The 18,655-nt window shown below is 39.8% G+C and overlaps 1 protein-coding gene across 1 annotated transcript in view; it reads right to left on the bottom strand.

The window, feature by feature from the left end:
* Nucleotides 1-18,655, bottom strand: part of LOC132824917 (interleukin-1 receptor-associated kinase 4-like) — a 34,527-nt gene that overhangs the window by 5,963 nt on the left and 9,909 nt on the right. Inside the window, exons 4-9 of the mRNA XM_060839790.1 lie at nt 13,227-13,430; nt 9,829-9,989; nt 6,076-6,149; nt 5,871-5,985; nt 5,640-5,749; nt 3,341-3,524 (exon numbers count right to left, since the gene is read on the bottom strand). Of these exons, the coding sequence (XP_060695773.1) occupies nt 3,341-3,524; nt 5,640-5,749; nt 5,871-5,985; nt 6,076-6,149; nt 9,829-9,989; nt 13,227-13,430 (848 nt within the window). The remainder of the gene's footprint in view (nt 1-3,340; nt 3,525-5,639; nt 5,750-5,870; nt 5,986-6,075; nt 6,150-9,828; nt 9,990-13,226; nt 13,431-18,655) is intronic.

An 18,655-nucleotide genomic window follows, 5' to 3' on the forward strand; every position in this document is an offset into this window, starting at 1 on the left:
CAGTGACAGGACAATTTATGAAAAGAAATAGAGAAATGACAAGTTAAATAAGTACTGTGTTTTTCTTCAAAGAGGAAGACAAAACAAGGCTGACACAATTAAGATCTAAGTATCCACTGACAATGAGGAACTGAAAGAAAAATATTAATTAAAAAATTAGCTTTGGAAAAAATTAACTGGGCTGAAAAATTGCAAATCTCAGGATCTCATTACCATGTATTGAAAGAGATGACGACAGACGGTGGATACATTGGTTATCATCTTCTAAAATTCTAATTCTGCAGTAAGACCTTCAAACTGCAACATTGCAAATGTAACCCCACCGTTTAAAGAGACAGAAAATGAGGAATTACAGACCTGTTAGCCTGATAACAATACCAGGGGAAATACTAAGATCTGTTATTAAGCATGTGATTACTAGATATGTAGAAAACAATTGCCTGACTTGGCAGAGTCAACATGGTTTTATGAATGGAAAGTCACATGTGATAAAGCTACAGTTTTCTTGAGGTTGTTACTAACGGTCAATAAGGGAGAACCAGTGGATGCGATGTACTTGAATTTTCAGAGAGTTTTCCATAAAGTCACACACAGGTTAATAAACAAAAACTAAAGCACATTGAATTGAAAGTATTATTAGCACAGAATGAGGAAAAGGAACTGGCAGAAAGCAGAGAGTAGAAATAAATGGGTCATTCTCAGATTGACAAGATTGACCAGTGGACAACTACAGGGATAAGTACTTGGACCCCTAGCTGTTCACAATCTACATAAATGATTTGGATGTGGGGACCGATTGTAAACTTCCAAGTTTCCAAAGGATACAAAATCTGGTGGGTATACGAGTTGTGAAAAGGATGCAAACAGGTTTCAAAGTGATTTAACTAAGCTGAGGGAGTGGGCAAGAACATGTGTTGAGGCATTCATTATTATATTTCATTTTGGTCTGGAGATGAATTTGAAAAGTAAATTTTAACAGCAGCTTGATTTTTTTTGGAAAAAAGAGCAAACAAACTGATATTTTCTTATGGGAATTGACCTGGCAAGTTAATTACAGGTTAGCAATTGTTTTAAGACTACAGCAGACACTTCTACACTAGGATATGTTATGCTCAAGAACTGGCAGATGTTGGATGTTGAATTGGTCAATCAAAGTTGGAATGGTGCTGGCCAGCCAAATGATGAAAATGTAGAAAAACCATAGTTTGAATTGGTTGCTTTCTAGTCATCATCCAGTTCAAGATTTGTTGAATGTTTTGAGGAAAGCTTTCCCAGTTATAGGAAATAAGTGAATATTCCTTGGAGCCTACTGGAAGCTGTTTGCATAGACTGCTGACTTTGGAATTCAAGCTCCTTAATGTTGTTGGAGATGCTCATTCAGGCAAGTGAGAAGCATCACACCTGAGATGGCTGACCGCCTACAACCATAATCATAATGAGAGGTGATCTCAGAAACTTACAAAATTCTTAAAGGGATAGACAGAGTAGATACAGTAAAGATATTTCCTCTGGCTGTTGTGTATACAACCAAGGCAAACCATTTAGGAATGAGATGACTTAGAACTTCTTCACTCATCTCAGAAATTCTTCACCTCAAAGCAATGTGGATTTTCAGTTATTAAGTAAGTTCAAGACAGAGTCTGAAAGATTTCTGTTTAAAAGCATCAAACAATGTAGGGACAAAATAGAAAAATTGCAAGATGGATGGCAAGCTAATGATTCGAAACAGCAGAGTGGGGTTGAGAAGCTGAATTGCCTGCTCCTACTCATATGATCTGAGGCAGTTAAAGTTGTGGTTCCCAACAGTGAGGAGAAGGCAAGACAGCAGTGAACTAGGGAAATGTGGAGACAACAAAACAGTTGAGGATTTTTGGAGCAGGAAGGTGAAAACAGGGGCAAAAGCAGCAGATATTGTGTTTTTTAAAAAATAATAAGTAAACAGTTGGAACTTTAGCTCAAGGTCAAACATGACAGCAAAACTGCAAATAATCTGGGTCATCCTGAGGCGATGGTCAAAATGACAGGGGCACTGAATTTGTAGAAAGGCGGAATATAATAGTTTCAGACTTCTCAATGTTCAGTTGGAACAAATTACAGACTTCTAAGACTGGATGTCTAACAGTCTTAAGATAATTGAGGCTCAGAGTTCATGAGTATATATGAAAGCCTATATGTGTAAACAATGTGGCAAAAGGGCAGCTGTAGATAAGGAAGATAACAGGGCTAAGAGTTGATCTTTGGAGGACTCCAGAGGTAACAATACAACAATGGGAAAAGAAACAAATACTTGGATAGTTCGTTGTACGATCAGATGGGTGTGGTTGAAAATAACAGTGACCCAGTAACAAGAGATAAAAGAAGTGGAAAAGGATGTTGTTGATAATTGGGTTAAGTGCAATATGGAATATGCAGTATAATTCACTACAGTCAGTTTGGTTGTTTTCTCTATTCTTTCATGGGATATAGGTGTTACTGACTAGGACAGCAGTTATTGCCCATCCCTAATTGCCCAGAGAGTAGTTAAGAGTCAACCACACTACTGAGAGGTATCACTTGTAGTAGGAGAAAGTGAGGACTACAGATGCTGGAGATCAGAGCTGAAAAATGTGCTGCTGGAAAAGCGCAGCAGGTCAGGCAGCAAGCAAGGAGCAGCCCTTCCTGAAGAAGGGCTTATACCCGAAAAGTTGATTCTCCTGCTCCTTGGATGCTGCCTGACCTGCTGCGCTTTTCCAGCAACACATTTTTCATCACTTGTATCAGGTAAGGATGACAGCTTTCCTTCTTTAAAGGACATTAATGAACTAGATGGTTTTTTTAAAATAACAATGAACATTGAAAAATAAGTTAGCCTGATATATAATCATTCTTGAATTCAAAGTTCACCATCTGCCCTGGTGGGATTTGAACCCATATCTGTTAGTCGGGTTCTGGATGATTAGTTCAGTGACATTATTACCATGCCACTGGCACCCCTCTGTCATTTTGTTGTAACTTACACTGATCGCGGCTCTAAAACTCCATTTTTACTTTGTGCTTTTGTCACTATTTAGTGAATATAAAATTAACACACACAGAATGTGTGGGTTTCCCTGACTTATTCCAGAGGTGTTTAGGGTGGGATTCCAGGGTTGAGAGTCAAGACCCAAATGCCTACCAATAGCTCTCAGAAAAAAGTCAAGAATACGCCGCTCTTTTTCAGCGAAGGGCAAGGGAAAATTCTTTCATACACATTTGAAGCTTATAAGTAACTTTAGTTTTCTGAGATATACACTCTAACGGTTTTACTAAGTGGAAAAAATTTGACTCGTTGAACCTCAGGAGAAATATCACTATTACTTACTATGCCAAAGCTAAAAACATCCGACTTTGGAGTAATCTCCCCACGCATTGCCTCTGGAGCCATGTATGCAGTTGTGCCGACAATTTTCTCAGTTAACATTGTTTGTGTTAAACATGATGATGCTCGACTAAGTCCGAAGTCTGAAATCTTAGGAACAAATAGATCATCCAACAAGATGTTTGCACTGAAAGACAAAATGACCAGCATACAATTTTTAAGGAGCGAAAATCTATATGCAAGGGCATGTTGAAGTCATGGCAAATATGCATATTATATCAGCGTCTTAGGGTTACTACAATTCATATTCTGTGCTCATTGTATTATATTAAGTACTGTGTCTCAGAAAGAACTATGAAATGGAAACTTCAATCCTGAAAATTAAATATTAATTAAATATTGTTAAAATTATGTTTCCTCGCACTATTTCGTACAGTGTGAACTAGGTGTGTGAAAGAATCCATTATAATGCAGGGGTTCTAATAATCAATAATTTATTTGACTTTTGTTTTATGGACAACTGTAAGAATTAGAATTCTCAAAATATTAATTTTGCAGTATACAACATGAATAATGCTGCAAAAAAGACTGATTTTTGTCAAAGCTTTTATCTTACATTTATCAGGACAAATTTCAAGAAATACCCAAAGGGAGAACAACATTTATACTATACAAGTGGAGAGTGCAGATTTGTTGGTAAGTGGTCTTTGACTATAGACAAAAGTGTTGCCATGGAGAATGCATCAGTTAATGATAACTGACAGTTAACTGCCAAAGTTGTTTACATTTTAAACAAAGCATGTTGAATCCCATCAATATATTTTTCTGAGAAATGAATGAAAAAATTATGCTTATTTTGCTGTATTCACACACATACAGTGAATGTATATGTTCTTCCTGTCTGCAAAGTACATGGTCCTGTGTATTAATATGAAGTTTAGAATTTTTGAAAAGATTCATAGCTCAGATGGTGGATGAGATTGTAGATTCATTTACTGAGCTGGTGTGTATTTCTGCAGACGCTTTGTTGCTTCGCTAGGTGACACTGTCAGTGCATCTTCGATAAAATGTTGGTGGTCTATCACACCTGGTATTTATGTGTTCATTGAGTGAGTTACAGTTGGAGTGCCTGGCCTCAAAGAACTTTCTCGCGTACTTCTGATGTAAGAGAATTCTTGGAGACCTGGCTCTCCAACCATAACTGACTCAATAAACACATTAAACTGGACCCCATATACAAACCACTCCAACAAAAAACTGGAAGTATCAAAAAAGCAGAGACACAAATACCAGGCAGGATAGACCACCAACACTTTGTTGAAGACCCACCTTATGTCACCTTATGAAGCAATGAAACATCTGCAGAAAAACACACCAGCTCAGCGAACGAATCTAATGACCTCATTAATTTTTAGTTTCCAGGATATGCAAACATGCCCTATTACGCAATCCTAAATTGATCGTCAGCATAAATCTTTTTAAACTCAGGTTTATATAGCATATGCTGTTGAATAATGGAATCACATCTAATGTTGGACACTGTTGAGAGTTTTGCAAACGTGGGCTGGTTATGTATAGTTAGCACTTTACTTGTTAACAATGGAGGCTCATTTTGTTTGAAATGATCAGTCAGTCTTTGGGTTGTACAATATACTCACCTCGCATCACACTGGCACTGAAATTCATATACAGTAGCGCCTCAATATACGAACGACCCTGTTCACGTACAATCGGTTTATGAACAGGATTGAACGTAAAAGTTTGCTTCAACGTACATACGAAATTCAAGGTACGAACGCAAAAAGCCCGTGTGTGACCACTTGGTTTCATTGTTCTGCTCTGCTACGCGCTTGTTGAACGCAAAAGCTCTCAGGCCCCGCGTGATCTCATTCAGTTCGTCTTTGGCACGTGCGCTGTGAACAGCCGATCAAGCATTCTACACTATCTGAACAATGGGAAAAATTGATTCAGTTCGCGAACTTTTCGGTTTGCAAACCGGGTCCCAGAACGGATTAAGTTTGTAAGTCGAGGTGCTACTGTACTACATTATTTATTTATGTGATGGGAAGAACATATTTTTGGCTAAGTCAATCTGACTGGTTTAAAATTTTAAAAATTTTACTTTTTAACTGTCTATCATTAACTGCTGCATTCTCCACAAAAACACTTCTAATGATATCGACTAATCAGTAGTATCATTGTTATTCTGCCTTTAGTTTTATTCTCAGCAATAATCAAATTAAATATCCTGAGAACAAAATATGAAGTGCAATGAAACAGTAAACACACTTGTATTCTTTACCTTTTAACATCACGATGGATATGATTATTGTCATGTAAATATTTTAGTCCATTGGCTGTATCTCCAGCAATATTACATCTTTTATTCCAAGAAAGTGGAGCTGTGTTATTCTGAAAGGATTTTGGAATTAATCAATTTAATACTGAAAAGAATATTATAGTTTACTGTTAAACAGGCTCTTCAAAATAAATATAACACATTTTGACTGTTGCCAAGTACAACTGTACTTACCAGACATGCCAATCTGTCTAGCAATGACCCATTTGGCATATAAGCATATACCAGGCAAGGGTGTTCTCCATCATTGGAAAAGCCAAGTAACTCAACCAGGTTTTCATGCTTTAATCTATAAATATGTCATATTATGGCTATCATTAGATTAAACAGTATTCTTTGAGAATTATTGGTGTAAACTATTTCTAAAAACTTGACATACTTAGCCAAAGTTTTAATTTCTTGACTGAACTGAAGTCTCAGCTCCCCCATGCTGACATTATGCTGATCCAGTGCCTAAACAATAAAATTAAATGCGGAGTTTTATAATCAGTGATTAAAATACATGTCATTTAATAATAAAAGTTGCTTGGTGCTGCATTATGTGACTTGCTTTACAAAACTTACAGGCCCAATATAAATGCTTTTTATTGTTGTTTGTAAATGTAATAGAAAGTATATTTATAGTTAGAAGTAATTTATTAGCTTGGATAGAGGATTGGCTAACTAATGGAAAGCAGAATATTGGGATAAATGGGTCTTTATCTGGTTGGCAAGATGTAGCACAGGGTTCAGTCAACTATTTACAATTACTAATAACTTGGGATACAAGGATAAAACTGTAGTCAAATTTGAAGATGACACTAGAATAGGTGGGAAAGTGAACTGCTATGAAGAAATAAGAAATTTACGAATGGATATAGATGGGTCAGGTGAATGGGCCAAAATCAGCACCTGGAATCAATGAAGTATGAGGTTATCCATTTTGGTCAGAAGATTACAAATTACCTAAATGGAGAGAAATGTCAGAGTGCTTTGGTGCAAAGGGATCTGGGTGCTTGAATCACAGAAAACTAATACACAGGAACAGCAGGTGATAAGGAAGGCAAAGAGAATTTTAGCATTTATTGCTAAAGAGATAGAGTATAAAAGTAAGGAAATGTTGGTATGACTGTACAAGACATTAGTGAGCATTTTGTGCAATTTTACTTGTTGCACTGTAGTTGCTCTGGAGTCAGAGGAGATTTATTAGCTTGATTCCAGAGATGAGGGGTTTGTATTATGAAGACAGACTGAGCAGTGTCTTCTCAGCCTACACTCTATAGGGTTTAGAAGAATGACAGGAATTATAATTGAGGTATACTAGATGCTAAAGGGCATTGACAAAGTTGACTTCGAGAGAGGATGTTTCTTCTTGTGGGGCAATCTGGATTGAGAAATCTTAGTTTTAGATTTAAAACAGAAATGAGGAAATATTACTTCTCTCAAGAGGGTTATGAATCTATTGAACTCACTAATCCAGACTGAGATGGATGCTAGGATGTACAGTAAGTTTAAGAGGAGTTAGACAGATTTTTACTTAATGGTTCAAGGGTTGTGGGAGTGGGCAGGAGAGTTGAGGCCAAGGTTAGATCAACCATGGTCGTATTCCATGGCCAAGCAAACTGAAGTGCCCAGACCTACTCCTAGTTTTAGTGTTCTAACGCAGAGGTGATCTGAATTCTAACTGTGGTTCTATGTGGTAAAGCAGCAATAGACAAATCAAGTCCCAACAATTTAACTTGGTTCTGTAAATTCTATGTTCTGAACATTATAATCAAGTACTGAAATCTAAATAAGAACTTGAAAGGAAAGATGTAAAGGAAGCACTGTCATAATCTAATATTTAAAAAAAAATAGCTAATTAACATCTTGACATTACCACTGCATTTCCTATTTAACTGCCTAATCTCTGAACCTTTTTAGTTCAAGTTAAAGCATAACACCACACTAAAAATTGATACAACTTGCAATATTTACAAACTCATATAGAGAGGGTGACTGAGGAAGAAATACAGATCAATGAATGCACCACATAATCACATGGCAACTCCTTTTTGCACATATACTGAAAAATCGCATGATTTTAAGAGTTTTGTAATGCTTTCTGGACTGTCATAACATGCTCCATCAGATGTAAACTTTCCAATCCTTAAATGAATCAAACAGTACTCAGAAACACTAGTTACTCAAGTGATACATGATCAGTTGACGACTTTGAAAAACTTCCTACTCTTCTTTGCACAGAACAAGACCTGTCAGCCCTTCAACCCCGCAAATTTATCGTACCTGATCTGTACTTCGACTCGATTCCAGTTTTGCTTCACGTTCTTTGACAAGCATACCTAATTAAAATCTGTCCATCTCAGTCTTGCAAACATCATTTGATAGCAACAACATTTATGCAAGGGAGAAAAATGCACAATTTCACAACCTTTGAATGAAAACATGCTTCCCTATTTTATTCCTGAATGGCCTTGATCTAATTTCAGAGATTCTTTAGAGTTTCCTGGTAGAGAATCTTCCTTTTAAGAAATGTAAGAATTTCCATTTAAGTGTCTTATCCAAAAGACAGAATGGCTGACACCAGTCCCTAGAACTACATTTAAGTGCTGACCTACATGGATTAAGGAGTGGAATTTGAACTCATGACAATGATACAGAGGTAGGACCATTCACAATTGAGGCAAAGTGACATGCAATAATAATCAGAATCAAAAAAAAGATTTTACAGCCGTCTGCCAGCATCTTTGAAGGTAGGGTGGGGGTGAAGAAAGCAAAGGAGAGGAGAGGAGAGACAGATAGCATGGAGGTGATATAGAAAGAATGGAGAAGAGACGGAGATATACTGTTGAGGTTAAATGGTTGAATCTTTATTTCTGATATTTGTAAGACCATTTGAAATACAGAGGAACCTCGATTATCCGAAGGACATGGGCGGGAAGTATATTGTTCGATTAATTGAATTCTGGATAATCAAATGCTGGATAACAGTTCAGCCAAGCATCGGGATCTCGCTGGGTAATCCAATATTTGGATAATCAGATGCCACATAATCAAGGTTCCTCTGTATTTCTTGTATCATGGAAGATAGTTTTTGATTATTTTCCTTTGTGCACTAAATATTTGTCCCAAGTACACTGGACTTAATAATTCGTTCAGTATTTGAACATTCCCTTCTAAGCACTGTGAATCTACCTTTCCCTATGGACTGACTGCAAAAATTCAAACAAGTCGTTCACCATCACTTTCTCAAGCAAATTAGGGGTGAAAAATAGTTGCCAACCTTGTTAGTGATGAGTGGTAAATGAATGGAATGAGCTGCCAGAGGAAGTGGTGGAGACTAGTACAATTGCAACATTTAAAAGGCATCTGGATGGGTAAATGAACAGGAAGAGTTTGAAGGAATATGGGCTGGGTGCTGGCAGGTGGGACTAGATTGGGTTGGGATATCTGGTTGGCATGGACGAGTTGGACTGAAGAATCTGTTTCTGTGCTGTACATCTCTATGACGCACATATCCCTTCAAAGAATAAAAACTTAGTCTTGTTTTTAGATAATTAACAATTCATTAAGCATATAATGGCCACAGGGCTTTTTAAATGGGCCGTTGCTTTACAGATGTTTTAGACAAGGTATATGGGGTACTGGTTGTTAAGGTGGTGGGCGGGGTGAGGGTTGGTGGCATGATGCACTTTAAAATTTAGCCCCATAGAATAATTATTGCATCATTGGAGGCAGCTGTTTAGTCTGTTGTATCCATGTTAGTTCTCTGTAAAGGCAACTCAGCTGGTCCCACTCCTTCATCTTTTCCCCGTAGCCCAGTAATTTCAGTCTATTCTTCCGAAAATTACTCATTTCCTATCTGAAAGCCAAAATTGAATCTGCTTCCAACACATTCTCAGATAATATGTTCATGAATCTAATCAGTCACTGTTAGAAAAGGTATTCCTCATGTTACTTCTCGTTCTTTTCTCAATCACCTTAAATACACACATTGTAATTGTACAGATTTATTGTACAATTCATAATATTTTTCTTGAATTATTGATCAGCAAAAAACTAATCAACCTATAACTTAGTTTCATAAAAATAAAATGAGACAAAATAAAAAAATGTGCTTGCAGCTCATTATACATTAGAAATTAATACTCACTGCTGTCAATTTTTTCACAGCCACCATTCTGTTATTTATGTAGCCTCTGTAAACAATTCCAAACCCCCCCTCACCAATCTTACTGCCACCATCCGATACTGGACGCTCATCAAAGTTACCAGTCCTCTGCATTAACTCATAATAGTTGAAATTGTGAAGATCTGAAAGAGAAATTCAGAACGTTAGTAAACTACCAAAATGATAGTTACCAAATTTTTAAAATCTAATTAATATTTTGTTTCCTGAATTTCATCACATTTCAACATGAAGCGATATCAGCCTTTACACAGAAATGTTTCATATTAATTTTGATATTCATCTTAACACTCAAAGAACAGGATTACTTCCACATAATTGGTTATTTTTAAAATTGAGACATAATAGAAAAAGTATTTACAATCTGTATAAAATGTCTTGAGCTTGGAGCCATTAAATATTGTTGTAAAACTCGAGTGAATTTTATAGTCACTTCCCATCCCCTATCATCAATTGGCTGTGAACCAGTTGACTGAAAAAAAAATGGCCATCTCACAGAAATAGAACAAAAAAGGTTCTGCCTTTGATCTTTGAGCAAACTGGACTGGTTAGCAGCTCCTGCAGTGTTAGAACTCAGTAACAGGCATGGCTGGGTCTGCAAGAATCATTGATGGTTAGTGAGCAATTGGACACTCATGCAGGCTTTGAAGGAGTGGGTTTTGGAAACCAAACAATGAGACACGAATGAGAATGGAGGTGTCCCTTATTCATCATGATGGACATTCTGTTCCTTCTTTCTTTTAGAACATAGAACATAGAAGGATACAGCGCAGTACAGGCCCTTCGGCCCTCGATGTTGCACCGACCGAATCCTACCTAACCTATACTAGCCCAATAACTTCCAAATGCCTATCCAATGCCCGCTTAAATGACCATAAAGAAGGAGAGTTCACCACTGATACGGGCAGGGCATTCCATGAACTCACAACCCGCTGTGTGAAGAATCTACCCCTAACATCTGTCCTATACCTACCACCCCTTAATTTAAAGCTATGTCCCCTAGTAACACCTGACTCCATTAGCGGTAAAAGGTTCTTAGTATCTACCCTATCTAAACCCCTAATCATCTTATACACTTCTATCAGATCTCCCCTAAACCTTCTCTTCTCCAATGAGAACAGCCCCAAGTGCCTCAGCCTTTCCTCATAAGATTTTCCTACCATTCCAGGCAACATCCTGGTAAACCTCCTCTGCACTCGTTCTAAAGCTTCCACATCCTTCCTATAGTATGGCGACCAAAACTGCACACAATACTCTAGATGAGGCCTCACCAGAGTCTTATACAACTGCAACATGACCTCAGGACTCCGGAACTCAATTCCTCTGCCAATAAAGCCCAGTACACCATATGCCTTCCTCACAGCACTATTTACCTGGGTGGCAACTTTCAGAGATCTGTGTACATGGACACCAAGATCCCTCTGCTCATCCACACTACCAAGTAGCCTACCATTAGCCCAGTAATCCATCATCTTGTTATTCCTACCAAAGTGAACGACTTCGCACTTAGCTACATTGAATTCCATTTGCCACATTTCCGCCCAGCTCTGCAACTTATCTATATCCCGCTGTAACCTACCACTTCCTTCCTCACTATCCACAACTCCACCGACTTTTGTGTCATCCGCAAACTTGCTTACCCAGCTTTCAAGTCCTTCCTCTAGATCATTTATAAAGATAACAAAAAGCAATGGTCCCAAAACAGATCCTTGTGGTACACCGCTAGTAACTGCGCTCCAAGATGAACATAATCCATCAACTACTACCCTCTGTCTCCTTCCAGCCAGCCAATTCCTAATCCAAACCTCTAATGTATCCTCAATGCCATACCTCCGTAGTTTTAGCATTAGCCTACCATGGGGAACCTTATCGAACGCCTTACTAAAATCCATATACACAACATCTACTGCTTTACCCTCGTCCACTTCCTTAGTCACCTTCTCAAAGAACTCAATAAGGTTTGTGAGGCACGACCTGCCCTTCACAAAACCATGCTGGCTATCCCTGATCACGTTATTCCTACCCAGATGTTCATAAATCTTATCCCTTACCATTCTCTCTAAGACTTTGCCCACCACTTAAGTCAGACTCACTGGCCTATAGTTACTAGGGCTATCCCTACTCCCTTTCTTGAACAATGGGACCACATTCGCTATCCTCCAGTCCTCTGGTACTATTCCCGTTGACAATGACGACATAAAAATCCAGGCCAATGGCTCTGCTATCTCCTCCCTAGCTTCCCATAGGATCCTGGGGTAAATGCCATCAGGCCCAGGAGACTTATCTATATTCATCCTTTCCAATATTCCCAAAACCTCTTCCCTGCATATTTCCAGGGCATCCATTCTAATTATTTGTGATTCCATATTCACATCAGCAACAGTGTCCTGTTCCTGAGTGAATACTGATGAAAAGTACTGATTTAATGTCTCTCCAATCTCCTCCGCCTCCACACACAACTTCCCACTACTATCCTTGACTGGACCGATACCTACCCTAGTCAAAGTGTTATTCCTATTCTGCCTACTTTACCAAACCAAATAAATTATGTTTCTCTTTCCTTAAAAAAATACTATTCAGAGATGTTACTGTACATATTTCTGGAGTAGGTGAGACTTGAACCCAGGCCTCCTGGCTCAGAGGTATGGAATCTACCATAGTACAGGTTCACAACACAACATCATCACATGGGATTTTACATTTTCATAGGACAGCAACAGTCCAGTTTGCAAATATAAAATGCCGGCTACAATTTTCTTTACTTCTGCTGCCAGAATTTCAGCAGTAATACCTCTAATTTGTCAGTGGCAAAATCTTTTCAAAATTATTGTTAATAGGTTGAACAGAAATGATCTGTATGGACAAGGAATTAATCTGAGTAGCATTTTAGTTCTAAAATACTACTCCGCTTAAATCCTTGTCCATGAGGATAATGAGACTGAATTTTACTGGATGTCAAAATAAACCACAAGTTTCTAATTCAAGGAATGTTAGAATCGAGTAGAACATTAAGTGGATAAATATCTGACTTGCAAAATACTCGTAGAATAAGCACTGCAACGTTTATTATTGATGTCACACCAGAAAAGAATGTTACAAGTCAATGGCTATGAAGTAGATTGCTTGGTATCTGAGGGTATGTAATGGACAATTAATTGTACCAGCATATGCACTGGATACAAGTTAATGATAGTGATATTACATATCCCATTTTGAACAGAGTAATCTTATTCATTCTTGGTTTTGGGCATTCCATTTCAAGTTCTGCAAATTCTTCAGCATGACAATTAAAATTTATTTTGAAATCTTTAAGCACATTGTTCATATATCATACACGCAATGCTGCAAAACAACTGACTTACTTATTTCTGAACTGTCATAAGATGAACATGGTGGCGTTGAACTGTTTACCAATAAGGCAGTTTCCTTCTCAGTGCTGCTGTCTGGATAGTGGCAGGTGTGTTCGTTATTAGAGACCTGTAGAATTGGCTTATAGGCAGAGTCACAGATAAGGGTATCATTTTTTTCAGGTAATAAAGCAAATGGTGTAGCCAATGGTACTTTATCTGTTAAGTAAAATCATAAATCAAAGTTTAAAAAAGCAATAAATAAAACCTTTAGGTCATGGTATTATCTTCTGCTAAATAAATCCCTCTTCCCCTTTAGAAATAGATATAAGGATAGTTAAAACAACAATAAAAAGGCTTTATTTTTTCATTTACCACGAACATTGACTGTAACAAGTTATGGAATAAAATTTCTAATAAAAGCTAGAAAATCTCAGCTTTGGCAGCAACTGTAAATGGAAAGAGTTGATCTGTTCTGATGAAAGGTCAATGAACTGAATCAATAACTCAGTGTCTATGAAGAGAAGCAGTTTGACCAACTGAGTTTTCCATTTTGTTTTCTTATTATATCAGATTTCCAGCATCTGGAGTATTTTGCGTTTTAATATAATTTCCAAGGTGGTTGTGCCTTCATAACTCTCCCAACAAGAGACATGGCACATAAATGAGGTTGAAGGCATGGAAAGAAGGTGAAAATGGGGGTGGGGGGTGGGGCATATTTGTAAAACTCCATGGCATATTTCTGTCACCATGGAGATTTCCCCAGGCAAGCAATGAAGTGGATCAGCTGCTCGCAACATGCCGAACAGACATTTAAAAGGTAATTAGAGCACATTTTGGGCAAAGTTGCAGCTAAATCAGCACTTTCCTGTCAGTAGAAAGGCATCTCCTGACCCAAGCAGAGATTTTTCCAGCTCAATGGAGGAATTCTCTCAAATAATCAGGCTATGTGCTTAAAAGATTGGCATTTGTTACGATTGCAATCAGTGGAGGGGTTTTCCTCCAGGTTTCCGAGGTTCCGGAGATACTGGCCCTGACTGGACTGACAGCATTGAGAACTTGCCTGCCACCTTTAATAGGGTAGCAAACGAGGGAACCGCCAATTAGGAGGCAGTGTCCAGGATATGCTGGTAGGAGCATTGTCAGCAAGTGCTAGCTTATGACTTCAGTTTGGATCAGACATCAGGTACTGAAGCCTGTGAGAAAGTCCAGCTTCATGTTTCTCTTTATGCAATATGGGGCTGTATCGACAAATGTCAATTTACAAATGGATTTTATTAGTAAATGGATTGAGTTTCAGAGCCATAAGATGATTCTGCAGCTGTTAAAAACTCTGGTGCAGTCACATGTGGAGAATTGTGTGCAGTTCTGGTCACCGCATTACAGGAAGGATGTAGAAGCTTTGGAAAGGGTTCAGAGGAGACTTCCAAGGATATTGCTGGTATGGAGGTAAAGTCTTATGGAGGAAAGGCTGAGGGACTTGAGGCTGCTTTCGTTAGAAGAAGGTTGAGAGATGACTTAATGGATACATACAATGTAATTAGATAGGGTGGACAGTGAGAGCCTTTTTCCTCAAATGGTGATGGCTAGCACAAGGGACATAGCTTTAAATTGAGGGGTGATAGATCTCGGACAAATGTCAGAGGTATTTTCTTTACTCAGAGTAGTAGGGCGTGGAACGGCCTGCCTGCAACAGTTGTAGACTCGCCAAATTTACGGCATTTAAATGGTCATTGGATAGACATATGGATGAAAATGGAATAGTATAGATTAGACAGGCTTCAGATTGATTTCACAGGTTGGCACAACATAGAGGGCCGAAGAGCCTATACTGCACGGTAATGTTCTATGTTCTATCATTTAGGCCATGGTATATCATGGTAAAGAGAACAAAAACTTGGAGAAAAGGAGAGACAAAAATGGGAAAGGTACAAACATAAACGACGATACAATGCAATCATGATGAGTCGAATTGCTGTGGTTCTATCCAAAATTTGTGTTTCACAACAGCTATGGAAGTCCTTTTGTAATCCACTTTGCTTACTAACATATTCTATATCAAGAAAATCCCAAACGAAAACATAGTAAAGCTGTAAAGTTGAAAATTGTCATTTTTCACATTGCTCACAGGGAGCTGGGTCTGGAAAAACTATTTATTTTATGAGTAGTATGCTGAATCCGGATGAATGAAAGACATTCTATCATATAGTTAATGCAGACAAATGAGCAAGCAGATATTTATCAGACTCTTCAGGGTCCTCGGCATTCTTGGACATGTCAGTTTAAGAAAAACATTTTGCATCTATAAATGTCTCATCTATCAGTTCCAATGTGCAGCGTACTGAGTTGTCCACTATGGGATACATTTCCACGACTATCTCTGCTGGAATTTCAATGGCAGTTTCCCACAGGTGAATAAAAACACCCTGCCTTGGGTTAGTTGGTATTACAGTAGCGCCACGACTTACAAATTTAATCCGTTCCGGGACCCGGTTCGCAAACCGCAAAGTTCGCGAACTGAATCAATTTTTCCCATTGTTCGGATAGCGTAAGAATGCTTGGACGGCTGTTCACAGCGCACGCGCCAAAGACGAACTGAATGAGATCACGCGGGGCCCGAGAGCTTTTGCATTCAACAAGCGCGTAGCAAAGCAGAACAATGAAATCACGTGGTCGCACATGGGCTTTTTGCGTTCGTACCTTCAATTTCATTCGTACGTTGAAACAAAATTTTACGTACAATCCTGTTCGTAGACCAATTTGTACATGAACGGGGTCGTTCGTATGTCGAGGCGCTACTGTAAATTTCTCCTCATTCTTGGCAATTAGCACATCATAGCTCATTTGAACCCAGAATGGCAGGTTGACAACTGTGGCTGCCATCACCATCTTCCATGCCGTTGTCATCATGTACACGGCCTCTACAAAACTTGGATTGCACTGCTGCCTCTTACTGATGGTCTCAATAATCTATGAGATCAACTACTGTTGGTAAAGTGTCTTCGGGTTCCTAAACATTGGCTGATTCTCTGCTATAGTGTTAGAAGGTAGCAGTGTCAGCTGGACCTTCTCAAGACGAACAACATCGGAGTCAAGGGGCAGTTATCTCAAACGATTATAAATTTTCCCTTTCTCCATTGATACAGTCAGTACAATTTTCTGATCTTCAGCTCATATATAATGGAGGCCATCCAGGCAGTTTTGTTAGCCTCATATTGCATGGGTCATATGTCTTGACATTTGCAAAGTAACATGACTTTTTGGACTTTCCTATCATAAGAGGCAATAGCTTTTAAGTGACATCTATGCTGACATAGACCAGAGAAGTGACATGTTCTTAGCCTCACTTTCCATCATCACTTGTTTCATTTTTAAAACAGCAAAGAATGGTCTGACAAAAGACAATGAACAGTCTGTAGTAAAAATGAGAAACAGTTTATCTGGTCATTATTGCATATTGGATTGTAGCACAAATGCATGCCTTGTTTTCTACACACAATATGGAAAGTATTTTAAAACATTTAATTAGCTGTAAAGCATTTTGGAATGTCCTGAGGTGACATAACGAGATATATAAATAAAATAATTTTCAATTTTTGTCCCCAGTAAATTCTTCTTGTGCCTCCACCACTGAAATGTGATGGTCAAATTTGAACAACTCAAAATTCCTGTCGTGTTGATGTTTTCGTGTCAGCAGGACAGCAAGTCTAATAGAATAATGTCTTGGTAAGTCAGATTCTTGGATTAGCCAAGCACATGAACTTGTCATGTGACTATGCCAACCAGTTAGAGCAGAGTTAGGCTATGCTAAATCATCATAACAGGAAGATTTTCCTGTGCAAGATGTCCAAAACATTTACTTATAGAAGATATGATAAAACCAATCTGTAGCTAATCATCCATCAATGCTGCCATAATTACTGCATCCTTAGTGTGCAGAAGGACATGCAGTACCTGGTCTTGAATCAGTCCAGGAGAAAGTGAGGACTGCAGATGCTGGAGTACCAGAGTTGAAAAATGTTGTGCTGGAAAAACATAGCAGGCCAGGCAGCATCCGAGGAGCAGGAGAATCGACGTTTCAGGCATAAGCCTTCTTCAGGAATGGTCTCTTGAGGTGATGAGGTTACAGATGGTCTGGGAGATGATGGTTTGGTGGTGGAAGGTGGAGTCATGGTCAAGGTGGCAGTAGGAGGAGGTGTCCGTGAGTTGGCGTCTAGCTTCAGCGGTGTAAAGATCGGTGGGCCAAACTACCATTGCGCCTCCCTTGTCTGCCGGTTTGATGGTGAGGTTGGGGTTGGAGCAGAGGGAGTGGAAGGTTGCGTGTTGTAAGGGTGAGAGGTTGGAGTGGGTGAGAGGGGTGGACAGGTTGAGGCGGTCAATGTCGCAGCAGCAGTTGGATATGAAGAGATCGAGGGCGGGTAAGAGGCCAGCAAGGGGTGTCCAGGTGGATGGGGTGTGTTAGAGGTGGGAGAAGGGGTCGTCAGAGGGTGGGCGGGAGTCCTGGTTGAAGAAGTAGGCGCAGAGGCGAAGGCGGCAGAAAAAATGCTCAATGTCTAGCTACGTGCCAAACTCATTGATCCGGGAGCGTAAGGGGATGAAGGTGAGGCCTCTGCTGAGGACTGATCGTTCATCCTCAGAAAGGGGGAGGTCTGGAGGGATGGTGAAAACATGGCAGGGCTGGGAGCTAGGACCTAGTGTAGGGCTGGAGCTGGGTGTGGGGGCGGAGTTAGTCGTGGGAGCGGAGATCGACGTGGGGGCGGAGACCGACATGGGGGCGGCGTGGCATGCGGTGTGGTCCTTGAGCAGGTGAGTGATGTCACTGGGGGGGGGGGGGGGGGGGGGGGGGGGAAGTTGCTGGTCCCGGTGGCCATGGATCCCGCGTATCTGTTGGCGATGGTCTTCCTGACAATCCTGACTGCATGGTCGGTGGTAGCTGTTGTCCGTGCGGTGGTGGGGGCGGAAGTGACATCATCGTTCGCCGCGGCGGTGGTGGCTGCAATGACCGCGTAGGCAATGGCGCCTGAGCGGTTCCGGAGGTCCCGAGAAAGTTCAGGAACGGTCGAGGAATCCGGAGTGTGGGGGTGAATACATGAAAGTACTTACTTTCTTTGATGTTCGATAATGGCTAGGAAAAAGCGTTTGTTCAGTGTATGAATTTTTCTGAGGATGAAGAACAGCAGAGGTCCTTTGCAGGTCTGGGAGAGTGTTGTCCTGAGTTGGGGCAGGGCTGACTGCAGGGAGTGTAGGTGGCGGCACATGGCTGCGAGCGTGGAACGGAGGATCCGGAGGGAGGTCTGTTGCTGGAGGCTTCAGATTTGTTGCAGGTACTGGTTGTCCTGGTTGGGTCCAAACTGTTGGTCCGAATGTAGTCCAGAGTCCATGCGGGGTCAGTCGGTTCCGTATGCAGGTGCTGACGAAAAAGATGTGGCTGTAGTAGCAAGTCT

The sequence above is a fragment of the Hemiscyllium ocellatum genome, chromosome 19 (genome assembly GCF_020745735.1).
Source record: "Hemiscyllium ocellatum isolate sHemOce1 chromosome 19, sHemOce1.pat.X.cur, whole genome shotgun sequence".
Lineage (NCBI taxonomy): Eukaryota > Metazoa > Chordata > Chondrichthyes > Orectolobiformes > Hemiscylliidae > Hemiscyllium > Hemiscyllium ocellatum.